Source organism: Capra hircus, chromosome 10, assembly GCF_001704415.2.
Source record: "Capra hircus breed San Clemente chromosome 10, ASM170441v1, whole genome shotgun sequence".
Lineage (NCBI taxonomy): Eukaryota > Metazoa > Chordata > Mammalia > Artiodactyla > Bovidae > Capra > Capra hircus.
In genome coordinates this window covers 82,314,340-82,335,375 of record NC_030817.1, presented here as the reverse complement: position 1 = coordinate 82,335,375, position 21,036 = coordinate 82,314,340, and the positions used below count along the sequence as shown (strand labels likewise).

General features: G+C 38.7%; 1 protein-coding gene across 4 annotated transcripts; it reads left to right on the top strand.

The window, feature by feature from the left end:
* Positions 16-20,087, top strand: SENP8 (SUMO/sentrin peptidase family member, NEDD8 specific). Of its 4 annotated transcripts, none has more exons than XR_001918591.1 (2): positions 16-150; positions 2,279-2,320. XR_001918591.1 is itself a non-coding variant. In XM_005685173.3 (2 exons), the coding sequence occupies exon 2, from the start codon at positions 17,312-17,314 to the stop codon at positions 17,948-17,950; it is 639 nt and encodes a 212-aa protein (XP_005685230.1). In that variant the 5' UTR covers positions 43-150; positions 17,276-17,311; the 3' UTR covers positions 17,951-20,087. The 4 variants fall into 4 exon arrangements, 3 of the variants coding, with proteins under 3 accessions (XP_005685230.1, XP_005685231.1, XP_005685229.1); XM_005685173.3 differs by lacking the exon at positions 2,279-2,320 and adding an exon at positions 17,276-20,087 and having other exon boundaries at positions 43-150; XM_005685174.2 differs by lacking the exon at positions 16-150 and adding an exon at positions 17,276-20,087 and having other exon boundaries at positions 2,310-2,356.

Genomic DNA, 21,036 nt, shown 5'->3' with positions numbered 1-21,036 from the left:
CGGCAGAGCTGGGAGCCTCCGCCTTAGAGAACTAGAGAGGAATGTCGCAATGTTGGGGGTAGAAAACTCTGGATTTACGACTATAGCGCAGCTTTTCCGGCCAGTACAGAGCTGTTTGGAGGCTGGTAGGGGTGGTGAGGCCCGAAGCAGGTAAGAAACCTGCTCCCTACTTTGGTTTGTTGGTCTGTGGGTCCGGGCAGGGGACCGCTTTGCAGTTCACGAAGATCTAGCGTATCTGTGCCCCATTTTCAATTATGGCAAGAATTCTCAGCGACACTCCTGTTAGCCCCCTTTCCTGGTTTCCACACACAAGCCCTGTATTTCCCCGCCCCCGACCTCCGTTTCCTAGTTCTACTTTTCATTCATCCCTCAGACTTTTCACTGAATGGTTTCTGTGCGTTGGACTCCAGAAAGTCAGAAGCAAATGAAATAGTTTCAGCTTTCTGAAGCGCTCTGTCAGAGACGAGGAGAGGATTCGCAGTGGTAGTAAAGTAAAATTAAAGTAGGGAGAAAAAACCGACAGGATACTCTTGAGCATGGTTGTGTAGAAAGACTTGAGGAACCCCTTCCAAGGTGACCTTTGAGTCACTCTTAATTTTTGTTAAAAGGCTAGTGAGCAGTAGGTGGTCAAAAAAATAGGAGAAGAGATAGAAGCAGAAAGTACAAAAGCATGTGCTAGTACTGGCCGAAAGAGTAAAAAGTTAAAGAATATAGCTGGTGAAAACCACGCAAGTGTAGGCTACCCTTTAAAAAACATCGTTGTAAAGTGGTTAGGGGCAAGCGTGTGGGCCACAAGACTGTTTTCAAGATGGGAGACTTTGGGGCATAAAAGTACCATGGAACCGAGAAGACAATTTATTGGTGCGAGTATTTAACTTACAAAACCAAGAATACTCGTGGCTTTCAATCTTGTATGCACATTAGAGTCACCTGAAAAGCTTTTTAATTATAAAACCAATGCAGTTGCTCCACCTGAGGCCGATTAAACCCAGGTATCGGTGTTTTTTTTTTTTCTTTAACTTCTGAGATGAGTAAGGCTGTGGGTTAAAAACCACTCAACTAGAACAAAGGAAAGCAATGAGAAGCAGGGGAGGGCAGAAGGTTGATAAAAGTGGCCCTGTAACATTAAGATGGGAGTCATCTGATGAGAAAGAGTTGGAGATGGAATGGGAGCTTGGTCAGAGTGATGAAGTTTTGAATAATGGCTCTGGAAAATGGGGGAAAGAGTCACTCCTGCCTTTCCCTCTGGCACAGTTCCATCCTTCAGTCTTAATCAGGTCCACCTCAGTTACTGCTCTCTTTCGTTTTCCCTTCCATCCAGGGTTGATCAGCTGGGGATCCAGGCTTCCAGCTCCAGGCCATCCCCATTTCTTTACCCCAGAAGATCAAAGCTGGGCTAATTTATGAGAGTCAAGAGCAAACTTCAGACCCCTAGAGATGAGTACAGTACACAGTGCCATGCCAGTTTACAAACTGTCTTTTATAATTCATCAATCATTTGAGTAAGGAATGAGAAAGACTTAAGAATCAGCCCTATTAGGACCTCATAGTATTAGGAAAAACAAACCTTTAAAAGAATTCTTTTGGCAGGCAGAGAAAGTCTGTGTAAGGCAAAGCCCAAGCCACTGAATGGTTTAACTAGGGTTAATTCGAAAACTTATCAGCCACCAGATAAGAGTGAGTCACCATTGTCTGGTGTGACTAGAGTTTAGTATGAAAAGTAGGGGTGGGACAGAGATGAAGATGAAAAAGTGGGTGTGAACAGATAATGAAGAGCCTTGAATTCCATGCTAAAGTGTTTAGGTTATATTCTACAAGCAATTAATATGTATAATAAAGATGTGTAAAATAAAATACATAGAAACAAATGAAGTTATTTTTATTGAAAGTTGTAAAAATATAAAAACGTGTGTGATGTAGTTACATATGCGATTCCTTACACATTAAATAACATCAGGCAGCAGGTCTGTTGTTCAGTCAGTCATGTCCCACTCTCTGCGACCCCATGGACAGCAGCATGCTGGGCCTCCCTATCCTTCACCAACTGCCGGAGTTTACGCAAACTCATGTCCATTGAGTCGGTGATGCCATCCAACCTCATCCTTTGTCGTCCCCTTCTCTTGCTTTCCATCTTTCCCAGCATCAGGGTCTTTTCTAATGAGTCAGCTCTTCCCATCAGGTGTCCAAAATATTGGCACTTCAGCATCAGTCCTTCCATTGAATATTCAGGATTGAATTTCCTTTAGGATTGACTGGTTGGATCTCCTTGCTGTCCTAGGGACTTTCAGGAGTCTTCTCCAACACCACGTTTCAAAAGCATCGATTCTTCAGTGCTCAGCCTTCTTTATGGTACCAGGTAATTATGTAATTTCAAAATAGTGATGAGTATAAATTTTATTTTGAGACACCTGTAACAACTTTAATGTGATTTGGAAGTATATTCCTATTGGTGACAAAGACACCAGTAATATGAGGATTATTGCCTACACTTATTGAAGATGTTAAATTTCAGCTAGAGGTTATTGAAAAGTTGCAATTTTTTCGACTAATCCAAGTTCATGGAACTGTTAATTCTAGCCACCTTCTGGTCCAAGGATCCTAGATTTATAAATAGCTCACTGTAATGGTTTTAAACAAGATCACAACAGATCAAGTAAGTGTTTTGGAAAAGTACTTGAGCAGTGTTCACTTCTCAACCTTTCTGTTGGAATCAGCATAGGAAACTGGCAATTTCTCTTTTCCTATAATTTAGTTGCAGTAACTGCTACTAATAAACTGTTGCCTAATAATTTGAGAACTGAGCTTTTGGCTATATAGGATAAGTACAAGGAAGTAAATTGGGAAAGATAGGTTAGGGCTATTTTTGTTCAAATTATTTTATGCCATGCTGTAGTTTGTACTTAATTTTGGTAGACAATGGAGAAATGTTTGAAAACTTGGAGCAGGATAATGAAACTAGAGTTCTATTTGAAAAATAATTAGCAGTAATGTACAGGTTACATTCTATCAAAAGAGAAGATAGGAATGAATAGGCTAGACCAGCAATTAATTAAATTTTTTAAAAAACTAAATTTTATCATAAAGCAATCTCTAAAGAGTCTACTAAGTTCCTTTATTTCCCCAGTGTGACCAACCTAAAGGAAAAGATTGGACTAAATTACATGCCTTTCAACAAAGAGGTGCACACCTGTGTATAGATCTGTTAGCATTTTTCCAGGTCAAGAGGCTAGCCCTTTCTTTTGTAGTGTAGTGATAATGTTAGAACGTCTAATAAGCAGTGACTTTACCATGTATCTGGGCTTCCCGGGTGGCTCAGATGGTAAAGCTACAGTGCGGGAGACTTGGGTTCGATCCCTGGGTTGGGAACATCCCCGGGAGAAGGAAATGGCAACCCACTCTAGTACTCTTGCCTGGAACATTCCATGGACTGAGGAGCCTGGTAGGCTACAGTCCATGGGGTCGCAAAGAGTGGGACACGACTGAGCGACTTCACTTTACCATGTATCTAGGTTCCTAGATGTTGTCAAGGCCTTTCTTTGGTTATATTTCCGTCTACACCTGTGAGTTCTACAGTTGTGACTTTTAAGGTCAAGACTCGTCTCCTTGCCAATTCCTTAAACCTTCTTTGCTGGGTAAATGCATTAGTAAACAAAAAGGAAGTCCTCAAGGCCTAGGGAACCCATCTTTTTGGAAATTGACCGTTGCCAGACTATAGAAAACTTACTGCTCAAATCCCAGTTACTCCTCAAATGATGTGCCTTTTTAACCATATTATTAAAAACATTAAATTTGAGGCCCAGGTATTACTAAACCAAGTAAGTAATGTAAAGTTAGTTTCCTGGACCAGATTCTATTTTCTTCAGCATGACTAGTTTATATTCACTTGTCTATCTACCTATTGGTATGGTTCAAGTTTCCTTTTCGTAGGGAATGGGGGAACAGGTCTATTTTAAAGGAGAATTCTTGAATTTCTGAGGGATTTTCATTACTTACAGAAAATCTCTGAAAGTTCCTTTCTCTGGCTTCCAGTTAGATGACTACACCTTTGAGCATTCACCCATTATAAAAGCACTAGAACACAGTTGTGATACTGAAACAATTGTCCTGATTACAGTTACTATTTTTGAGCATCTATATTGTAGATTTAAAATATCTTAGGCCTGCCTTCCCTCATGGCCAAAAAAATAAGTAAATGCTGTCACAGAGTAGTGTGATAGGTTAATAAATTCCTTCAAAACAGTAACTTGTGGATTTCTGGCTATAATTTTCCCGTTACTGTTTATTGTAGCAGCTTTGCACTTTACATTAACAGCTAAAATATGTAGATGCTGGAAATGTTTAGTCCTATTTAATAATCTGTAATTCAGACCTCATCAGATAACTCAGCAAGTATTTGTGTTAATTAACATTTAAAGATAAATTCTGTATTCACAATTGGGTCCCATCAGACCCTGTTTTCCTATCAGCACAATAAAACAAATTCACTATTTTATTTGTTCATAAAATATTTATTGAGCACCTGCTATTCACCAAGCACATTTTTGAGACTCATTAAAAGAGGAGTTTGTACTAACAGTTTACCTTTTAACTATGGAAGAAAATAATTTACCAGGCTTTGAAATCTACAAGACAAATAATTTAAAAACGATGCCTTTTTCATTCTCTTTTAAACCAGATGTTTGCATATAGCTACTGTGTGTGCAGTGATTTATGAAACCAGGCAGATTATAACTTTAGCTTGACCACATCTTATCACCTAAGGTATAATATTAGCTATATACTAAATAAAATTCTGTCTACTCCTTTGTAAAATATATCTTACTCAAACCTCTCATTAAAAGTGTCCTCCCCATCCACTATATTTACAGTCCCAGTCATTTCAAATTTTGCAATTAAGTCATTTCTCAGAAAATTTAAACAAAATCATTTCTAGAAAAGGCTGGTATTTACACAAAGTATATAGGAAAGGGGGGAAAAAATTGTGACACAACTATAGATGGAACCTTTGAAGTGTAATGGTAGACTAAAGTTTTTTTTTTTCTGATCCATGACCCCTTAACCATGCCTAATAAGTAACAGAACCATAAATAGAGAGCCTCAGTGCTAGAAGAAATCCTAAAAGGTTACTTAGTCTATCTCCCTGGCCCAAGGGAGGGCCAAGTGGAATTTATGGCTGGTGAGTTACCAGGCATCATCATCATACCAAATGGTTTTTCTGCTTTGAGAGCTGAATTCCTCTGTTGGTAAAAGATTCATGTGAGAGGTATATTGTTCAAATTTATAAATAATTTGGGGCTTCCCATGTGCTGCTAGAGGTAAAGAACCTACCCCCAGTGCAAGAGATGTAAGATACCTGGGGATTCAATCCCTGGGTTGGGAAGATCCCCTGGAGGAAGGCACAGCAACCAGCTCCAGTATTCTTGCCTGGAGAATCCCGTGTACAGAGGAGCCCTGCGGGCTATGTCCATGGGGTCGCAGAGTCAGACCCCAACTGAAGCAACTTAGCACACACGCATAAATAACTTATAAAATTGAGAAATCTTGTGTGTTTAACAATCTTGTGTTTTCAGGCACTGAAGATAGCAGGCATGAGTGAAAACTAATCTTTGTCTTCAAGAAAGATATAAAATCTTGATGGTAATTTTTACATGCCACTTGATACAAATCTCTGGATGGGTTAGGCTAGCATTAAAAGGAAATGTTTAATTAGGGGAAATTGAAACCAAAAAATAAGGCTTCAACTTCCTTCCTGAAAATTTTTCTGCTTAGTCTGACATGAAAAGCACATTTGGTCTTGAATGTGATTCATTTTGTGAAATTCAAATGGAATTATACATGAAAAGTTGGGTATAATTTAATTTTAATGAACATCAGATTATATTTAAATATTTGTGTTTGAAACTTTGTGCAAGAGAGATTAGACTTATTGTTTTTTCCTAGAGGACATAAGTGAGACCAGCGAGTCAAAGAAACATATTTTGCGTGTGTGTGTTAGTCACTTAGTCGTGTGAACTATAGCCTGTCAGGCTCCTCTGTCCATGAAACTCTCCAGGCAGGAATACTGGAGTGAGTTGCCATTTGCTTCCCCAGGTGATCTTCCTGACCCAGGGATCAAACCCATGTCTCCCACATTGCAGGCAGGTTCTTTACCATCTGAGCCACCAAGGAAGCCCCAGATAGATTTTAGGTGACTGTAAAAGTGAGAGGTGCTACATTTCTTTCTTGAATGAATGAAAGTAGCTGTATTTCTTGGTTATATACTCATTAGAAAAGGGGGGGGGGGATAAAGCAATATCAAAAGTTAGAAAAAAGTTTAAAAGTATTAAAATCCTATTCTTAAAAATGTGTGATTATAGACAGCTATCATCCTTGACTAATTTTGTACAAGTTTTTATATAACCTTTCTTTTCATAACATATTATGAGCATCTTTCTATGTCAATAAATTATTTTTTAATGGCCGAAAAGTATTCCATTAAATGGAAACCCTGTTCTTTTTACCAGTCCTCTTTTAAACTTTGGGATTATTTCCAGTTTTTCTTTTACAAATATTACTGTGGTAAACATCCTTGTTAAATTTTTGCATGTATCCTAAAGTTTCGCTTAAGATGAATTTCTGAAAGTGTAATACCTACATATTTCCAAAATATTAAAATATAATGGCAAATTATCCTTCAGAAAACTCACATTAGTTTACACTCCTGTTTACAGTGAGACTGCATTTTCCTGTAGTTACTCAGCAATGCCGGTTATTATCAGTTTTCCTATCTTTGCTAATTTAACAGGTGAACAATGAAATCTTAATTCAACGTACATTTCTTTGATTATGAATAAGATGTTGGGTATCTTTTCGTGTGTGTATTGGCCAGCTGTATAAGGTGTTTTTAAGCTCTGTTTTAATATTTTTGTTTCACTTTTTAGCATTTAAATTTCATTCGATCTGAAATAGAATTCAATATGAGGTCTGAAGTAAGGATTTAGCTTCAGTTTTTTTCTAATCAAATGATTAACAAATTGTCCCAGTGTCATTTATTAAATTTCCCAGTTAGCATATCCCAAACGTCACTGCACAGTTGGTGAGGTGTTAATAGATATTATACCAAAACAGAAAACAAAAAGTGTTCCATTGGTCAAAGGAGCTGGGAAAGAATCAGACTGAGAAAAGTTAAGTTTCTGTATTGCAGAACCTCTCCTAGCCTCTAATATGCTTGTGTGCATCGTGAGTCAACAATAAGGAGTTTGGGGATGTAGCATTTCCCTAACTTACTTAACCATGTAATCTTCTTCTTTCCTGAAATGCCTGTAAAAGTCTATGAAACTGTGCTGTCCAAAATAGTAGCCATGGGACTTCCCAGGTAGTCAAGTCTTTAAGATTCCATGCTTCCAGGGGGCTCAATCTCTGGTTGGAGAACTAAGATCCCAAATGCCACAAGGTGCAGCTGAAGAAAACAAAATAGTAGCCACTGCCCACATGTAGCTGTTTAAATTTGAGTTAAAATTAAATAAAATCAGTCCTTCAGTCTCACTAGCCCTTTGCCAGTGCTCAATAGCTAGTGTGGCTAGTGGCTACTATATTGGACATTGCAGATGAAGAGCATTTCCATTGTTACTGAAAGTCCTACTGGATTGCACTGCTATAAGACATAGTGATCAGTGAAAACGTGGAATAATCCCTATATTTCTCCCACTGATTTGTAATGTCTTCATCATATTTAAAGTTTCCAATTGCATGGATTTGGTTTTTTTACAGTTGTATTGACTTAGCTATTTCTGCTCTAATATTACACAGCTAGTTGTAAGTCAAACTCCTGCATGTTTTTCCCTGAGAATAGAAATGAAAAATTCCTTCCTGGGGTAGGAAGTTAGACTAAAAGGAATGAAAGTCCTTTATACATCTAAGGGGCTTTGCTGGTGGCTCAGGTGGTAAAGAATCCGCCTGCAGTGCAGGAGACCTGGGTTTGATCCCTGGGTTGCGAAGATTCCCTGGAGAAGGAAGCAGTTACCCACTCCAGTATTCTGGCCTGGAGAATTCCATGGGCTATTCCATGGGGTCGCAAAGAGTCGGACACAACTGAGCGACTTCCACTTATACTTCTAAGACTCAACAGTAAAAATTTATTTGCAGAACATGATTTATATCAGGTGAGTATCCATTTATTCTACAATTATTATTTACTGAGCATATGCCCAACAAGTTTTGTTGAAGGTCCAGGGGACCAGAATGGTAAGCAGATTTAGGCAGAGAAGATTCTTTATTCTCTTATGATCATGGAGCTTATGTTTTTGGCCTCAGGGAGAGGGGGAAAATATTAATGAAGAAACAGTGAAAAAGAAACTGTCAGATAACCACAAGTGCTGTCTATTTCAGTTCCACAAGGAATTGAAATTAGGGGACAAGAGAGTGGTGGCCTCTTGTTTTGGATGAACATGGGAGAGCTCTGTGAATAAGTGGCATTTAAACTGAAATTACCCAGCACATGGTGCCAACCACTAGAAGGTTCAGGCACAGCTAGTAGCCCAGCCCTCAGGAGGAAGAAAACATGGCATGTTTGAGGAAAGTTGGTGTGGCTGGAGCTTAGTGGGCAAGGGGGAAGAGTAGTGGAAATAAGGTTGGAGAGGGGCCTACGGCCATGTAATCATTGGAGGGTGGGGTGGGAGGTGGGAGGATTGTAAGCAGCTAGGGTGGGAAGTTCACATTTATTCCTGAGTGTGACAGTGTACTGCCAGAGGACAGGACAAATGTGAGCTCACTTAAATGTTTAAACAATTACTCTTGACAGCTGTATGGTGAATTTACTGGAGGGGTCAATAGTGGAAATAAGGAGACGTGTTAGGCTCTATCAAGATAAGAAATAATGATGGACTTGACTGAGGTGGTGGTAGTGAAGATGGAAAGTGTTGGGACAGGTCCAGAACATTTTGGCTGTAGAATCAGCAAGACTTATCAATTGGTTTATTAGGGAATCTGGTTCCTAAGAATTAGTGATTTATGTTACAGGCCTATCAAGTATGAAAGTGTTAGTCACTCAATCATGTCTAATTCTTTGTGACCCCCTGGGCTATACTTCAGTCCATGGGATTCTCCAGGCAAGAATACTGGAGTGGGTTGCCATTCCCTTCTCCAGGGGATCTTCCCGACCCAGGGATCGAACCCAGGTCTCCTGCATTGCAGGCAGTTGGTAAAGAATCTGCCTGCAATGCAGGAGACTCTGGAGACATGGGTTCAATCCCTGGGTCAGGAAGATTCCCTGGAGAAGGAAATGGCAACCCACTCCAGTATTCTTGCCTGGAGAATCCCATGGACAGAGGTGCCTGGGGGTTACAAAGAGTCAAACATGACTGAACCACTGACCACCACCTCTAGCTATCAAGTTTGGAGACTAACTAAACTCTTCCACTGAAGTGTCCAAGCCATCAGAGTAAGGTGAATGAAGCAGAGATAATTGCTTTCCTCTGGTGCAAAAGTGCTCTGCTAATCTCTTATTTTAAAAATCTGTGCTGATGTTGCATTTTATGCTGTTATATCCATGTTTATGTTAATAATTAAGGTATTGTAAGTCACTGATTAAAATATTTTTAGTATTTAAGATTTAAAAAATATTTAAATTGCTTAGCTCTTTTCCCCCAATGCTAGTGAAATTGAAGCTCTAGGAAGATGCATTGGAGTTAGCCTGTGTTTGATTTTGGTGTGTGTTTGTGTGTGTGTATTGAATCTTGCTAGCAGCTAGCCATATATGTATAGGAGCGCTGACCACATTTGTGAGCAGTTGCAGTTAGATATAATTTAAAACAAAAACTGAAGGGAGTGAGGAGGGGGAAAGAAAATTGCATTTAGAAACTACTGACTGTTAGAATCTTCACTTAAAATGATAAACAGCTGCACTTTGCACTTTACAGTGTTTAAAAACATAACTGAATGAAGCTGTTCCTTTTTTTTTTTTAAGGAACTCTTACTGAATAATTGAGGGGGGGGGAATGAATAAAGGTCACAGTTCTGGGATAGTAGGTTTTCTTTGGGGCTTTACAGTAAAGCTTATCTGGATCACTACTGTTATTTTAACCACAACAGGCATATTATCCCAAAAGTTATGAGAATTGCTACATACTTAAAAATGCTTATTAATTAAAATCTTGATGTATATTTTTGATCTTATAAAATGAATATTTACTCACGCATCTATAAAGTAGACAGTTCTTATATCTACTAATTAAGCATTTCCTCATCAAAAATTCCAATTGAATTGGCAGTAATACCTCTAGTTAAAGGTTAATCTCTATCTTAAAGATATTTTAACAAATAGCCTCAGTGCTTTATTAGACCCCTAAAAGCTCTTAAAATTAATTCAGCCTAGGCATTTACAACAGATTACATTATATGGTCTAGAACAGAGACTGGCAAAGTTTTTGTCTGAGAGGCCAAACAGTAAATATGTTAGACTTCACAGGCTACTGAGCTCTTATAGCTGAAAAATAGCCATAAAAGACTTCCCTGGTGGTTCAGTGGTAAGACTCCTCGCTCCCATTGCGGAGGGCCCAGGTTCGGTCCCTGGTCGGTGAGCTAGATCCTACCTGCTTCAAGGAAGACTTGGCCACCACCTGTAAGACCTGTCACAGCCAAATAGATAAACATTTTTTAAAAGTAGCCATAAAGAATATGTGAACTAATGAGCATGATTTTGTTCCAGTAAAACTTTAGAGAGGAAGGGAAGATTTTAAAGATGAGAGCTAGAATTGTAGAACCCTATGGCTAGTGGTGGTGGTGGTGGTCAGTGGCTTTAGTCATGTCTGACTCTTTGTAACCCCAGGCACCTCTGTCCATGGGTTTCTCCAGGCAAGAATACTGGAGTGGGTTGCCATTTCCTTCTCCAGGGAATCTTCTGACCCAGGGATTAAACCCACATCTCTAGAGTCTCCTGTGTTGCAGGCAGACTCTTTACCACTGAGCCACTGTGGAAGCCCATAGCTAGAGGAATCTTGGAGAAATCAGAGAGTCACTTGGAAACATCTTAAAGATACAGGTGCCCGGACCCTCCCCCCAGAGACAGATCACGTGTTTAAAATCTCCATAGAGGATTCTGACATGCCTCCCCGGGTAGAACCACTATTTATCTGGTCCAAACCTCACTTTACAGATGAGACCCAAGGGTTTTAAATGTCTTCTCCAGAGTCGAACAACTGGTTGATTGCAGATCTGAATTGAATCCCAAATCTGCTGACTCCCAACCTAGTGTTTTTCCTACTGAACCTGCAGCTTCTTGCCTTACTTATATCAGCAGGAAATCAGAATGGTTCTTGTTGAATTATAATTTTCCCTTTAATTTTTATTTAATTGCCTGGTTTTTATAACAGAAATATTTAAGTCATATACACTTTAAGGATTTTAAGATGAATATTAAAAAATAGTCTCTTGTTAAAATTAAATATTTTGGGAAGTGTTCTATACTTTGAATTCAGTTTTCACTTAGCTGTAGAAGTTGGAAGATATACTAAAGTAAACCCCATAATTACAAGAGTCTGCCTGCAACACAGGAGACTCTAGAGATGTGGGTTTAATCCCTGGGTCAGGAAGATCCCCTGGAGAAGGAAATGGCAACCCACTCCAGTATTCTTGCCTGGAGAAACCCATGGACAGAGGTGCCTGGGGTTACAAAGAGTCAGACGTGACTGAAGCCACTGACCACCACCACCACCACCAGGTTTGAGTATGCTGATGACACGCTAACAACATTGCTTCACTCAGGTTGAGAGACTACTTTTCTGTGGTGTTAGCATTCACCTCTGCTCACGTCAAAGGAAAAGTTCAAATGCACAGTCCTGCCCTGGCCGGATCTATCTTTGTACCTTTATATAAAGAGACAAACAGACTCTTTATTTTTGAGAAATCTTTAAGGTCCATTATTACCACCCAAAATATATAGGGAATGGGGAAGGAAACACGTTTTCCTTGAGAGCTTGCCATCTACCAGAGAACGTGCTAAGTCTTTTCAGTCATGTTTCTAATTCATAAAGCAGCTCTGAGAGACAGGTTTTATTACCACCTCATTTTACTCATGAGGAAAATGAGGCCTGGAAAGAGGATGAATAGCTTGCCCAGCCAGTCGCACAGTTAGCAAGTGGAAGTCAGAGCCCAAACTCAAAGCCTCCTGGCTCCAGAACATAGAACTATACTGTATTTTAGTTTTACACACACAACTATGAGGAAGTCATTGTCTCCCCAGTATTCCTATACCTTCCACCAAGACCAAAAACATAGATCTTTAAATTGTAAAGGAATTTACTACTAATCAACAGAAGAAAACAGACAAAACACAAAACTAAAGCAAAAACAGGGATATTACAATATAAAAATGTTATATGCCTTATTTCCCTTAATTTGTATTTCCTGACTCCCTTTAAAAGTATTTCATTCATCTGACAAACATTAATTGTACCTCAGATATGCTAAGTACAGTACTCGCTGTATAGAAAGGAAATATCCCTAGGATGGTTCTAAATGTCTCCAGTTCTTGTGCTAGGCCTACTTCCATCTCTTTTTGTCCCCTTACCCCATTAATGATGGGATCATTGCCCTTCTGGTCACTCCAACAAAATTCTCCAAACTGTTTCTTAATTCTTCTCTCTTATCTACCCTCCTCTGATCCCTTACTGATTCTGTCTATAATATCTTTTCCTCCTTGCCTTTCCCCTACTACCATTTCCCCTGGTTTACATCATATCCTCCTCCTAGCTTTACTTTCATTAAAAATCGAATTGATCTCTATCTCCAATGTCTCTCCCTACCAATTAATCCTATATACCATGCCTGAATCATCAGTCTTTCTAAAGCATTGACATAGCCATTAATGGCTCCCCATTTCCTCCAGTATAAGTTCTAGACTTTACACCTAGAAATCAGTTTATCAGCACCTAAATTCTAATAATCTTCCTCCAACCTTCATCTGCATCACTGTTCCCACTTCATTCCAGCCAGAGTGGACTAAACTTAAAGGCACTTTCCTTGCCTCTGCCTTCTTAATGCCCTCCTCCATGCATCCACCTCTCTGCTTTTCAAGAGCCCACTTTTATGCCACTTTCTCCTTGAAGACTTTCCTAATTTGAGCTCTCCATGCATTTCCCTTTTGAATTCATTTTATTTGTGGTTTACCAGTTTTTTTCTTTTGAGTATAAGCCACCTTACACGTCTTTATATTTTCCATGACACCTGCATTAGATGTGTGTGTGTTAGTCGCTCAGTTGTGTCTGACTGTTTGTTACCCCATGGACTGCAGCCCACCAGGCTCCTCTGTCCCTGAAATTCTCCAGGCAAGAATACTGGAGTGGGTTGCATTTCCTTCTCCATCTGCATTAGCTACTTGATAGGTATTTATTGAGTAAAAGAGATATGTATATTCATTATGGGTTCATTATAACATAATAGGGTTAAGCTCAGTGAGGGTAAAAACTATGACTTTTATTCCCATTTTGATTTTCTAGCCCCTAGCACATAGGAAACATTCAGTAAACATTTGTTCAGTGTGATATACTACAGTTACCAGATGCTGGGATGTAAATTTCCTGATGACCCCATAGATATCCAGAAATGCTACCGTATGTTACATTTTTTTAAATGTTACCGTATGTTATACTTTTTTAAATGTTAGTTACCTGTGGTTCTTCATTTAATATTGGCACATACCCTGTGGTAAAGGTCATGTATTAATATTCTCACTTTACAGAAAAGGAAACTGGCTTAAAGAAATGAAGTAGTTTTTTATGATGACATAACCACTGAATAACAGAATGGAGTCTAAAATTCAAGTCTTAAGATGTGAGCTTTAGCGTCCATTTTCTTGGCCAAGGTGGTTTGACCAGTTTGGTTTCATTTGCTTTAGAATTGTTATGGCTAACCTATTGCAATCATGCTGTATGGAAGGAAAGTTATGACCAACCTAGATAGCATATTAAAAAGCAGAGACTCATTACTTTGCCAACAAAGGTCCATCTAATCAAGGTTATGCTTTTTCCAGTAGTCATGTGTGGATGTGAGAGTTGGACTGTGAAGAAAGCTGAGTGCCAAGGAATTGATGCTGTTGAACTGTGGTGTTGGAGAAGACTCTTGAGAGTCCCTTGGACTGCAAGGAGATCCAACCAGTCCATTCGAAAGGAGATCAGTCCTAGGTGTTCTTTGGAAAGAATGATGCTAAAGCTGAAACTCCAGTACTTTGGCCACCTCATGCGAAGAGTTGACTCATTGGAAAAGACTCTGATGCTGGGAGGGATTGAGGGCAGGAGGAGAAGGGGACAACAGGATGGGATGGCTGGATGGCATCACCGACTCGATGGACGTGAGTTTGGGTGAAATCTGGGAGTTGGTGATGGACAGGGAGGCCTGGCGTGCTGCGATTCATGGAGTTGCAAAGAGTCAGACACAACTGAGCAACTGAACTGTATGGAATAGAATTAAGTCCTTGATTGACACATTATCTATATGTTGGATGTTTTCAAAATCAGACACACCACAAAAACTATTTTCTAAAGAAAATCTTGACCCTACTTGTGGACACATTCTCCATGGTGAGATGCATGTCTATTCAGACACCCTTCTTGTGAGCTTCTATCCCTAGTTGGATTTGCTCTTAATGTACAGGACTGATTTCAGCTGGCAGCTTAGAGAGCAGGTCTCCAAGTATTTAGCAAGCATTGCCATCTGGCCCTTACCACTCTTAGTAGTCACTGAAGACATGAGGGAGAGAGTCAAGAAGCCTTGCTCAAGGCGCATGCAGTCATTCCTTTTTCATACTCATATATTCTTAAATACAGTCCCATCAGCAACCAGCTGAGCACCTAGCCTCTCTACAGCTGCTTTTACTAGATAGCTGTTTGCTCTTTTCCCATCAGACTGAATATTAAAGATCATTGTTAGAAATAGTACTGTGAAATTATTTCATCTTTTACAACAATATTATATACCCCATATATGTTATATATATTAATGTCCCATAATATAAAGATGTTATGGGCATTCATTATGATACTCCATGTTTTTTATGAAAATTTCTTGAGAGAAATCTGTCTGACCTTAATACAAAGAATGCTTTTACTTCTCCTGAGCAGTTGCTTTGTTTTTCCCTTATGGACATTGTGAATGTTTAACTTAACACTCTGTAGTTAGCTGCCAAAAGCTAAGAGCCAAATTTGTGGCCCACCCATAACAAACGTGCTCTATGCCTCGTTAATTTTGTTCCTAGCTCCAGTTTAGGCCTCTGCTCAAGTTATTCTTTCTTCTTAAGAAAAATCTTAATTCATGCTGTCTTATTTTATATAGGTATATCCACTCATCAACAGCCTTGTATTCATTTTGAAATAGTTCATATTATGATATTCTGTATGCACAGAAAAACCATCTTTGGTGCTTCCTAATTACATCGTTACTTTAGCTTTCTTTTCTTCAGGAGTACATTTATTTCACTCTGTGGGTTTTTGCAGGGTTTTGATGATATGAAAATGATTGTGTCAAAAAAATTTATTGTTTCAATACTCTAACCAAGTGGTAAAATAACTGATCTAATGGCCAGAATTGATTAAATTGATGTCACTATTCTAGCCTAGTCTTTCATAGCAGTATTATTTTCTTATAATACACTTTGCTTTGCACTCTCAATCTGCATGGGGCAGTTTATTGCTTTGTGATTTCTAGAAATATTGTTATGTTGCCAAGTGAGTGCATAAGCAGTGAACTCTGAGTTTAAATGTCATATCAGTATTACCACACTTATCAGACTTCTTGTCTCTGTCAACACCTTGCTTAAGAGGATCATGAGCATATAAATCTTACTCTATGACTTGTCTTGCTCCCACTCTTAATTTAGTCATGCCTTCATTTGAACAAGATGTATAAATGGACATTTGTTTCCAAACCTTATTTGCTTTGATTGGTTTGGGCCTCTATCCAAATTGTCTTATCTTCAGTTCAGTTGCTCAGTCATGTCCGACTCTTTGCAACCCCGTGAATAGCAGCATGCCAGGCCTCCCTGTCCATCACCAACTTCTGGAGTTCACTCAGACTCACGTCCATCAAGTTAGTGATGCCATCCAGCCATCTCATCCTCTGTCGTCCCCTTCTCCTCCTGCCCCCAATCCCTCCCAGCATCAGAGTCTTTTCCAGTGAGTCAACTCTTCGCATGAGGTGGCCAAAGTACTGGAGTTTCAGCTTTAGCATCATTCCTTCCAAAGAAATCCCAGGGCTGATCTCCTTTCGAATGGACTGGTTGGATCTCCTTGCAGTCCAAGGGACTCTCAAGAGTCTTCTCCAACACCACAGTTCAAAACCATCAATTCTTTGGCACTCAGCCTTCCTCACAGTCCAACTCTCACATTCATACATGACCAGTGGTAAAAACATAGCCTTATCATCTTACTGTTATCCAATTAATAACATAAATACTATTTGAACAACATTTTATTTTATACTCTTTTTAATACCTTCAAGTAAAATTATTTGGCCTTTTCTACAACTCTCTGGGGCCTTTTTACAGATAACTAGAAACAAGGACAAAAATCGGATGATACCAGCAAATCAGTGGTAGAACTAGGGCTAGACCCAGATTGCCTGATTCCTTTGCCACGCCTCACTGCCAAAAGAATTCCTAAGTTACGGTATAAACACTGTATAGTCTTCATCTTGCCCCTTGAGGTTAAAGACGGGAAAGACTGTCATTCATGTTACTAACTAGGAAGAACCAGGAATGAATTTCATTTGTATTTCTCCCATTGTTTTCTGTTCTTGAAATTACAGTTCCTTTTAACTACAACTCTAATCACTGTCACTTTCCATCACGCAATGAGGAAGCAATATTTTATCTTATCTCTTGAAAATTAATGTTGAAATGGAAACTGTTTCTCTTAGTAATTAGTAACATTTAAATTGGTCTCTGATAATTCATCTTTAACATAATTTGCCATTCTTATAATGCATATTCATTAAAGGGGCGAATATATGGTTAATGATATAGAGTTTGATAGTTATAATTTTAACTAATCTCAGCATTTTAAGAGATTTTTAAGTCTGTGCTTACTATTTCATATGGAGAATTTCCAAATTTTTCATTCTGGTTGTTAAATTAGATGTGTTGTGTTTTTTTTAATGTTTATCCTTAACCATGCATGGTTGCTAAACACTTAACAATTATATTTAATCTTTACCCCAAACCTTGTAAGAGCAACTGCTATTTATGATCCCCATTTTACAGTCAAGTATCGTATTCAACAGTAAATATTGTCTTCTGCCTCTCCTTCAGCTTCTGGAATTTCTGAGCAGCTCTGGTCAGTACAAGATGGACCCAGTAGTCTTGAGTTACATGGACAGTCTACTGCGGCAATCAGACGTCTCACTACTGGATCCTCCAAGCTGGCTCAATGACCATGTTATTGGGTTTGCCTTTGAGTACTTTGCCAACAGTCAATTTCATGACTGCTCTGACGAAGTCTGTTTCATCAGCCCCGAAGTTACTCAGTTCATCAAGTGCACTGGCAACCCAGCAGAAATCGACATGTTCCTTGAACCCTTGGACCTCCGCAATAAGAGAGTTATATTTTTAGCCATCAATGATAATTCCAACCACGCAGCTGGGGGAACCCACTGGAGCTTGTTGGTTTATCTGCAAGATAAAAATGGCTTTTTTCATTATGATTCTTATGGTGGAAGTAACTCATTCCATGCAAAACAGGTAGCAGAGAAACTAGAAGCTTTCTTAGGCAGAAAAGGAAACAAACTGGCCTTTGTGGAAGAGAAAGCCCCTGCTCAACAAAACAGCTATGACTGTGGGATGTACGTGATATGTAACACTGAGGCCTTGTGTCAGAACTTCTTTAGACAACAGCCAGAATCACTACTGCAGCTACTCACTCCTACATACATCACAAAGAAGAGAGAAGAATGGAAAGATCTCATTGCCAGACTTGCCAAAAATTAGCTGTTGAAATATGTTTGACTTTTGAAGTCTCTTTCTGCCTGTCCCCATGAATTGGATGGCTGCAGTCTCAGTGCCTGAGGGAAGATGCCTAGGAAAGGAAAGCTTAGAGTGCTTACTTTCTCCTGAGAGAATGTTGTCCTCCACATTATCCTAATGGAAAGTGTCACTTTAACCCTAACTTCAGAGCAATATGTTCTGTGAAAGTGTCTTCAAAATATGCACCAAAACTGATTAATTCCCTTTTGGGCTCCCTTATCCACATTGGTTTAGTCCAAAGAAAAAAGATTGATCTGTAAAACAAATTGAGAATATGTGAAATTTAGAAGCAAGAAGAAAATCATACAGCAACCAAAGACTTATTGCACAGCCCACATATTTCAAGAGATGAACTAGCTGGAAGCAGATCAAGACCTAACCTAATTCAAGATTGAAGTTTTATCAGTTACTCAGTTCTGTGATACCTCCTCTTCCGTTCAACAAGCGAAGGCTTTCCCATCTATAACCTTTGCCAATACTTGATAAAGATGGTGTTAGCCCATAGTCACCCATCTAATTCCTGGAGCCCTTTAAGAAAGGGGGACTCTTAAATAACTTTGTTAAAATTAATGTCTGTGGTGGACCTCTTGTTTTGCATCTGAAACTTAGTCAAAGTTTGTTTATTTTTGAAATACAAAGGAGAAAAAGTGACCTTTCTCAACTCTTTCACTTAATTCAAAATGCAGACAGTGTAATTTTTGAAATGTGGAAACGAGTAAAATGAAGTGCTCTTCCTTCTAAATTATGGATGTGTTTTTACAGTTATTTCAAATAACAATTTAAATGATATGTCATATACACATATTCTATTCTTAATGAGGATTAGATTACAATGTATATGAGACTTGAAAGCCAAAGATTAGCTTCAGCTGCAAAACTTATAATTTCAGCTACCTTCCTAGCCTAACCCTGCCCCCGGCCCTCATGGCTCAAAATAACCTCACCACTCAGTGACCACAGAGGCAATAACCCAGTTCCTTTTAGTCAGGAAGGGAAAACCCAGTAAGTGTAAATAAGTACAGGTCACATAGCAGGCATAAGTTGAAACTAAAAGTCAAAGAGAAAGCTACCAAAAAAATTTTCATTTCAAGTCAGTATATTTGAAATAGATAGGGATACCTAATGGAAGCTGGGAGCAGGAAAAAAAAAAATTAGCAACAGGCAATCAGGCATGGAGGTGGAATAGGGAGGGAGGAATCGCAAAAGGACACAATTGCTGAAGCCAGGAGTGTAGATAATGATAAGGCAATATTGTTTCAATAACCATTGGCTTAGGCATATAGTCGAGACTGAAAAGCTCGGAGTCTTCTCTGGGAAAAGTTGTTGTCCTTCTGATAATGATAGTGTAAAGTATATCTAGATGTCAGATTGTCTCCGTCTTAGAACAGTACCTGTGGGAGCAATCTTTCCTGTCTCCCTAAGATTCATCCCAGAAAGAAATTTTTTGACCGAAACTAGTACAGTCTTATAAATTAAAACCAAAGATCTCCTTTTCCAGATAAATACCATGATTGAATTGTACCACAAGGTAGTCTACTGTAAAAGTTTGAATATGCCATTTTTGTTAACATTGTAAATGACAGAACTTAAGAGTCTTAGCTTGTAATATTTTACTCGATAGCAGCCTGTTTAAGTCATACACCTGCATGGCCATATACCATCGATGTTACATGGTACATAATAGGAAAAAGATCTTTTGTTGGTATTGTGTTCGCTTGTTTTAGAGTCAGAAAGATCCAGTGTGCAAAGTTCAGCTTCAGAACATTCAGTAGTTAAGCAGGTTTTTCAAAATAGGATTGAGCAATTACCACACTGAACCATGCTGTTTTCAGATATCCTGTTATTTTTATCTTTAGTTTTTGCTATATCCGTATTGACTGTATGGTTTAATAAGTATTCCATTGAAGTGGCAAAGTAGAATTTCTCAGTCATGTGACTGTTTACTGATACTAAATTTTTTCTACCAGCACTTAGAAAAGAAAATGTTTAAAGAAATTACATCCCATTGTGTGGGAAAGAGCATGAATGTTCTGATCAGTCCAAGCAGTATCAGTTATAGTCTCGGGCAGGTTTGAGATTCAGTAGCCTCATCTGCAAAATGAAATTGAATTTGATTTTACCAATTTGGGTCCTCTCCCTTTTTTTTCTTGATAAGTCTGGCTAAAGATTCATCAATTTTGCTTATCTTTTCAAAGAACCAGCTTTTCGTTTTCATTGATCTTGTCTGTAATTAAGTCCCTCTGGTCTAATCAAGTCCCTCTGGTCTAATGTGTTATTTAAGGTTTATGTTTCTTTTTCTGTCTGGATGCTCTGTCCATTGATGTAACTACAGGATTACTGTTGATTTCACTATTTATTTCTGTTAATATTTGCCATATATATTGAGGTGCTCCTCTGTTAGGTGCATATATATTTGCAAGTGTTGTATCTCCTTGGATTGATCCCTTGATCATATGTAGTATCCTTTGTCTCTCATAACAGTCTTTTATTTTAAAGTCTATTTTGTCTGATAGAAGTATTGCTACTCTGGCTTTCCTTTGATTTCTATTTGTGTGAAATACCCTTTTCCATCCCCTCAGTGTCAGTCCGCATATGTTTCTAGATCTGTGGGTCTTTTGTAGGCAGCATATATACAGGTCTTGTTTTTGTATCCGTTTGGTCAGTCTGTGTTTTTTGGTTGGAGCATTTAGTCTGCTTATATTTAAGACAATTATAGGTCTGTATGTTCTTATTGCCGTCTTGTTCATTGTTTTGGATTTGTTTTTGTAGGTCTTTCCCCTCCCCCTTCTTTTGTTGTTGTCTCTCGTGACTTGGTGACTATCGTTGGTGTTATATTTGGATTCCTTTTTCTTTTTTTGTGTGTATATCTAGTATAGATTTTTGGTTTGCTCTTGCCATCAGCTTTTTGTGTAGCAGTCTGTTACATATATGATTGTTTTAAGTTGCTTGTCTCTTAATTTCAAATACGTTTAAAATAGCCTGCATTTGTACTCTCCTCCTCTTATGATTATTGTTTTAGATATCATACTTTACATCTAGTTGTTTTGTTT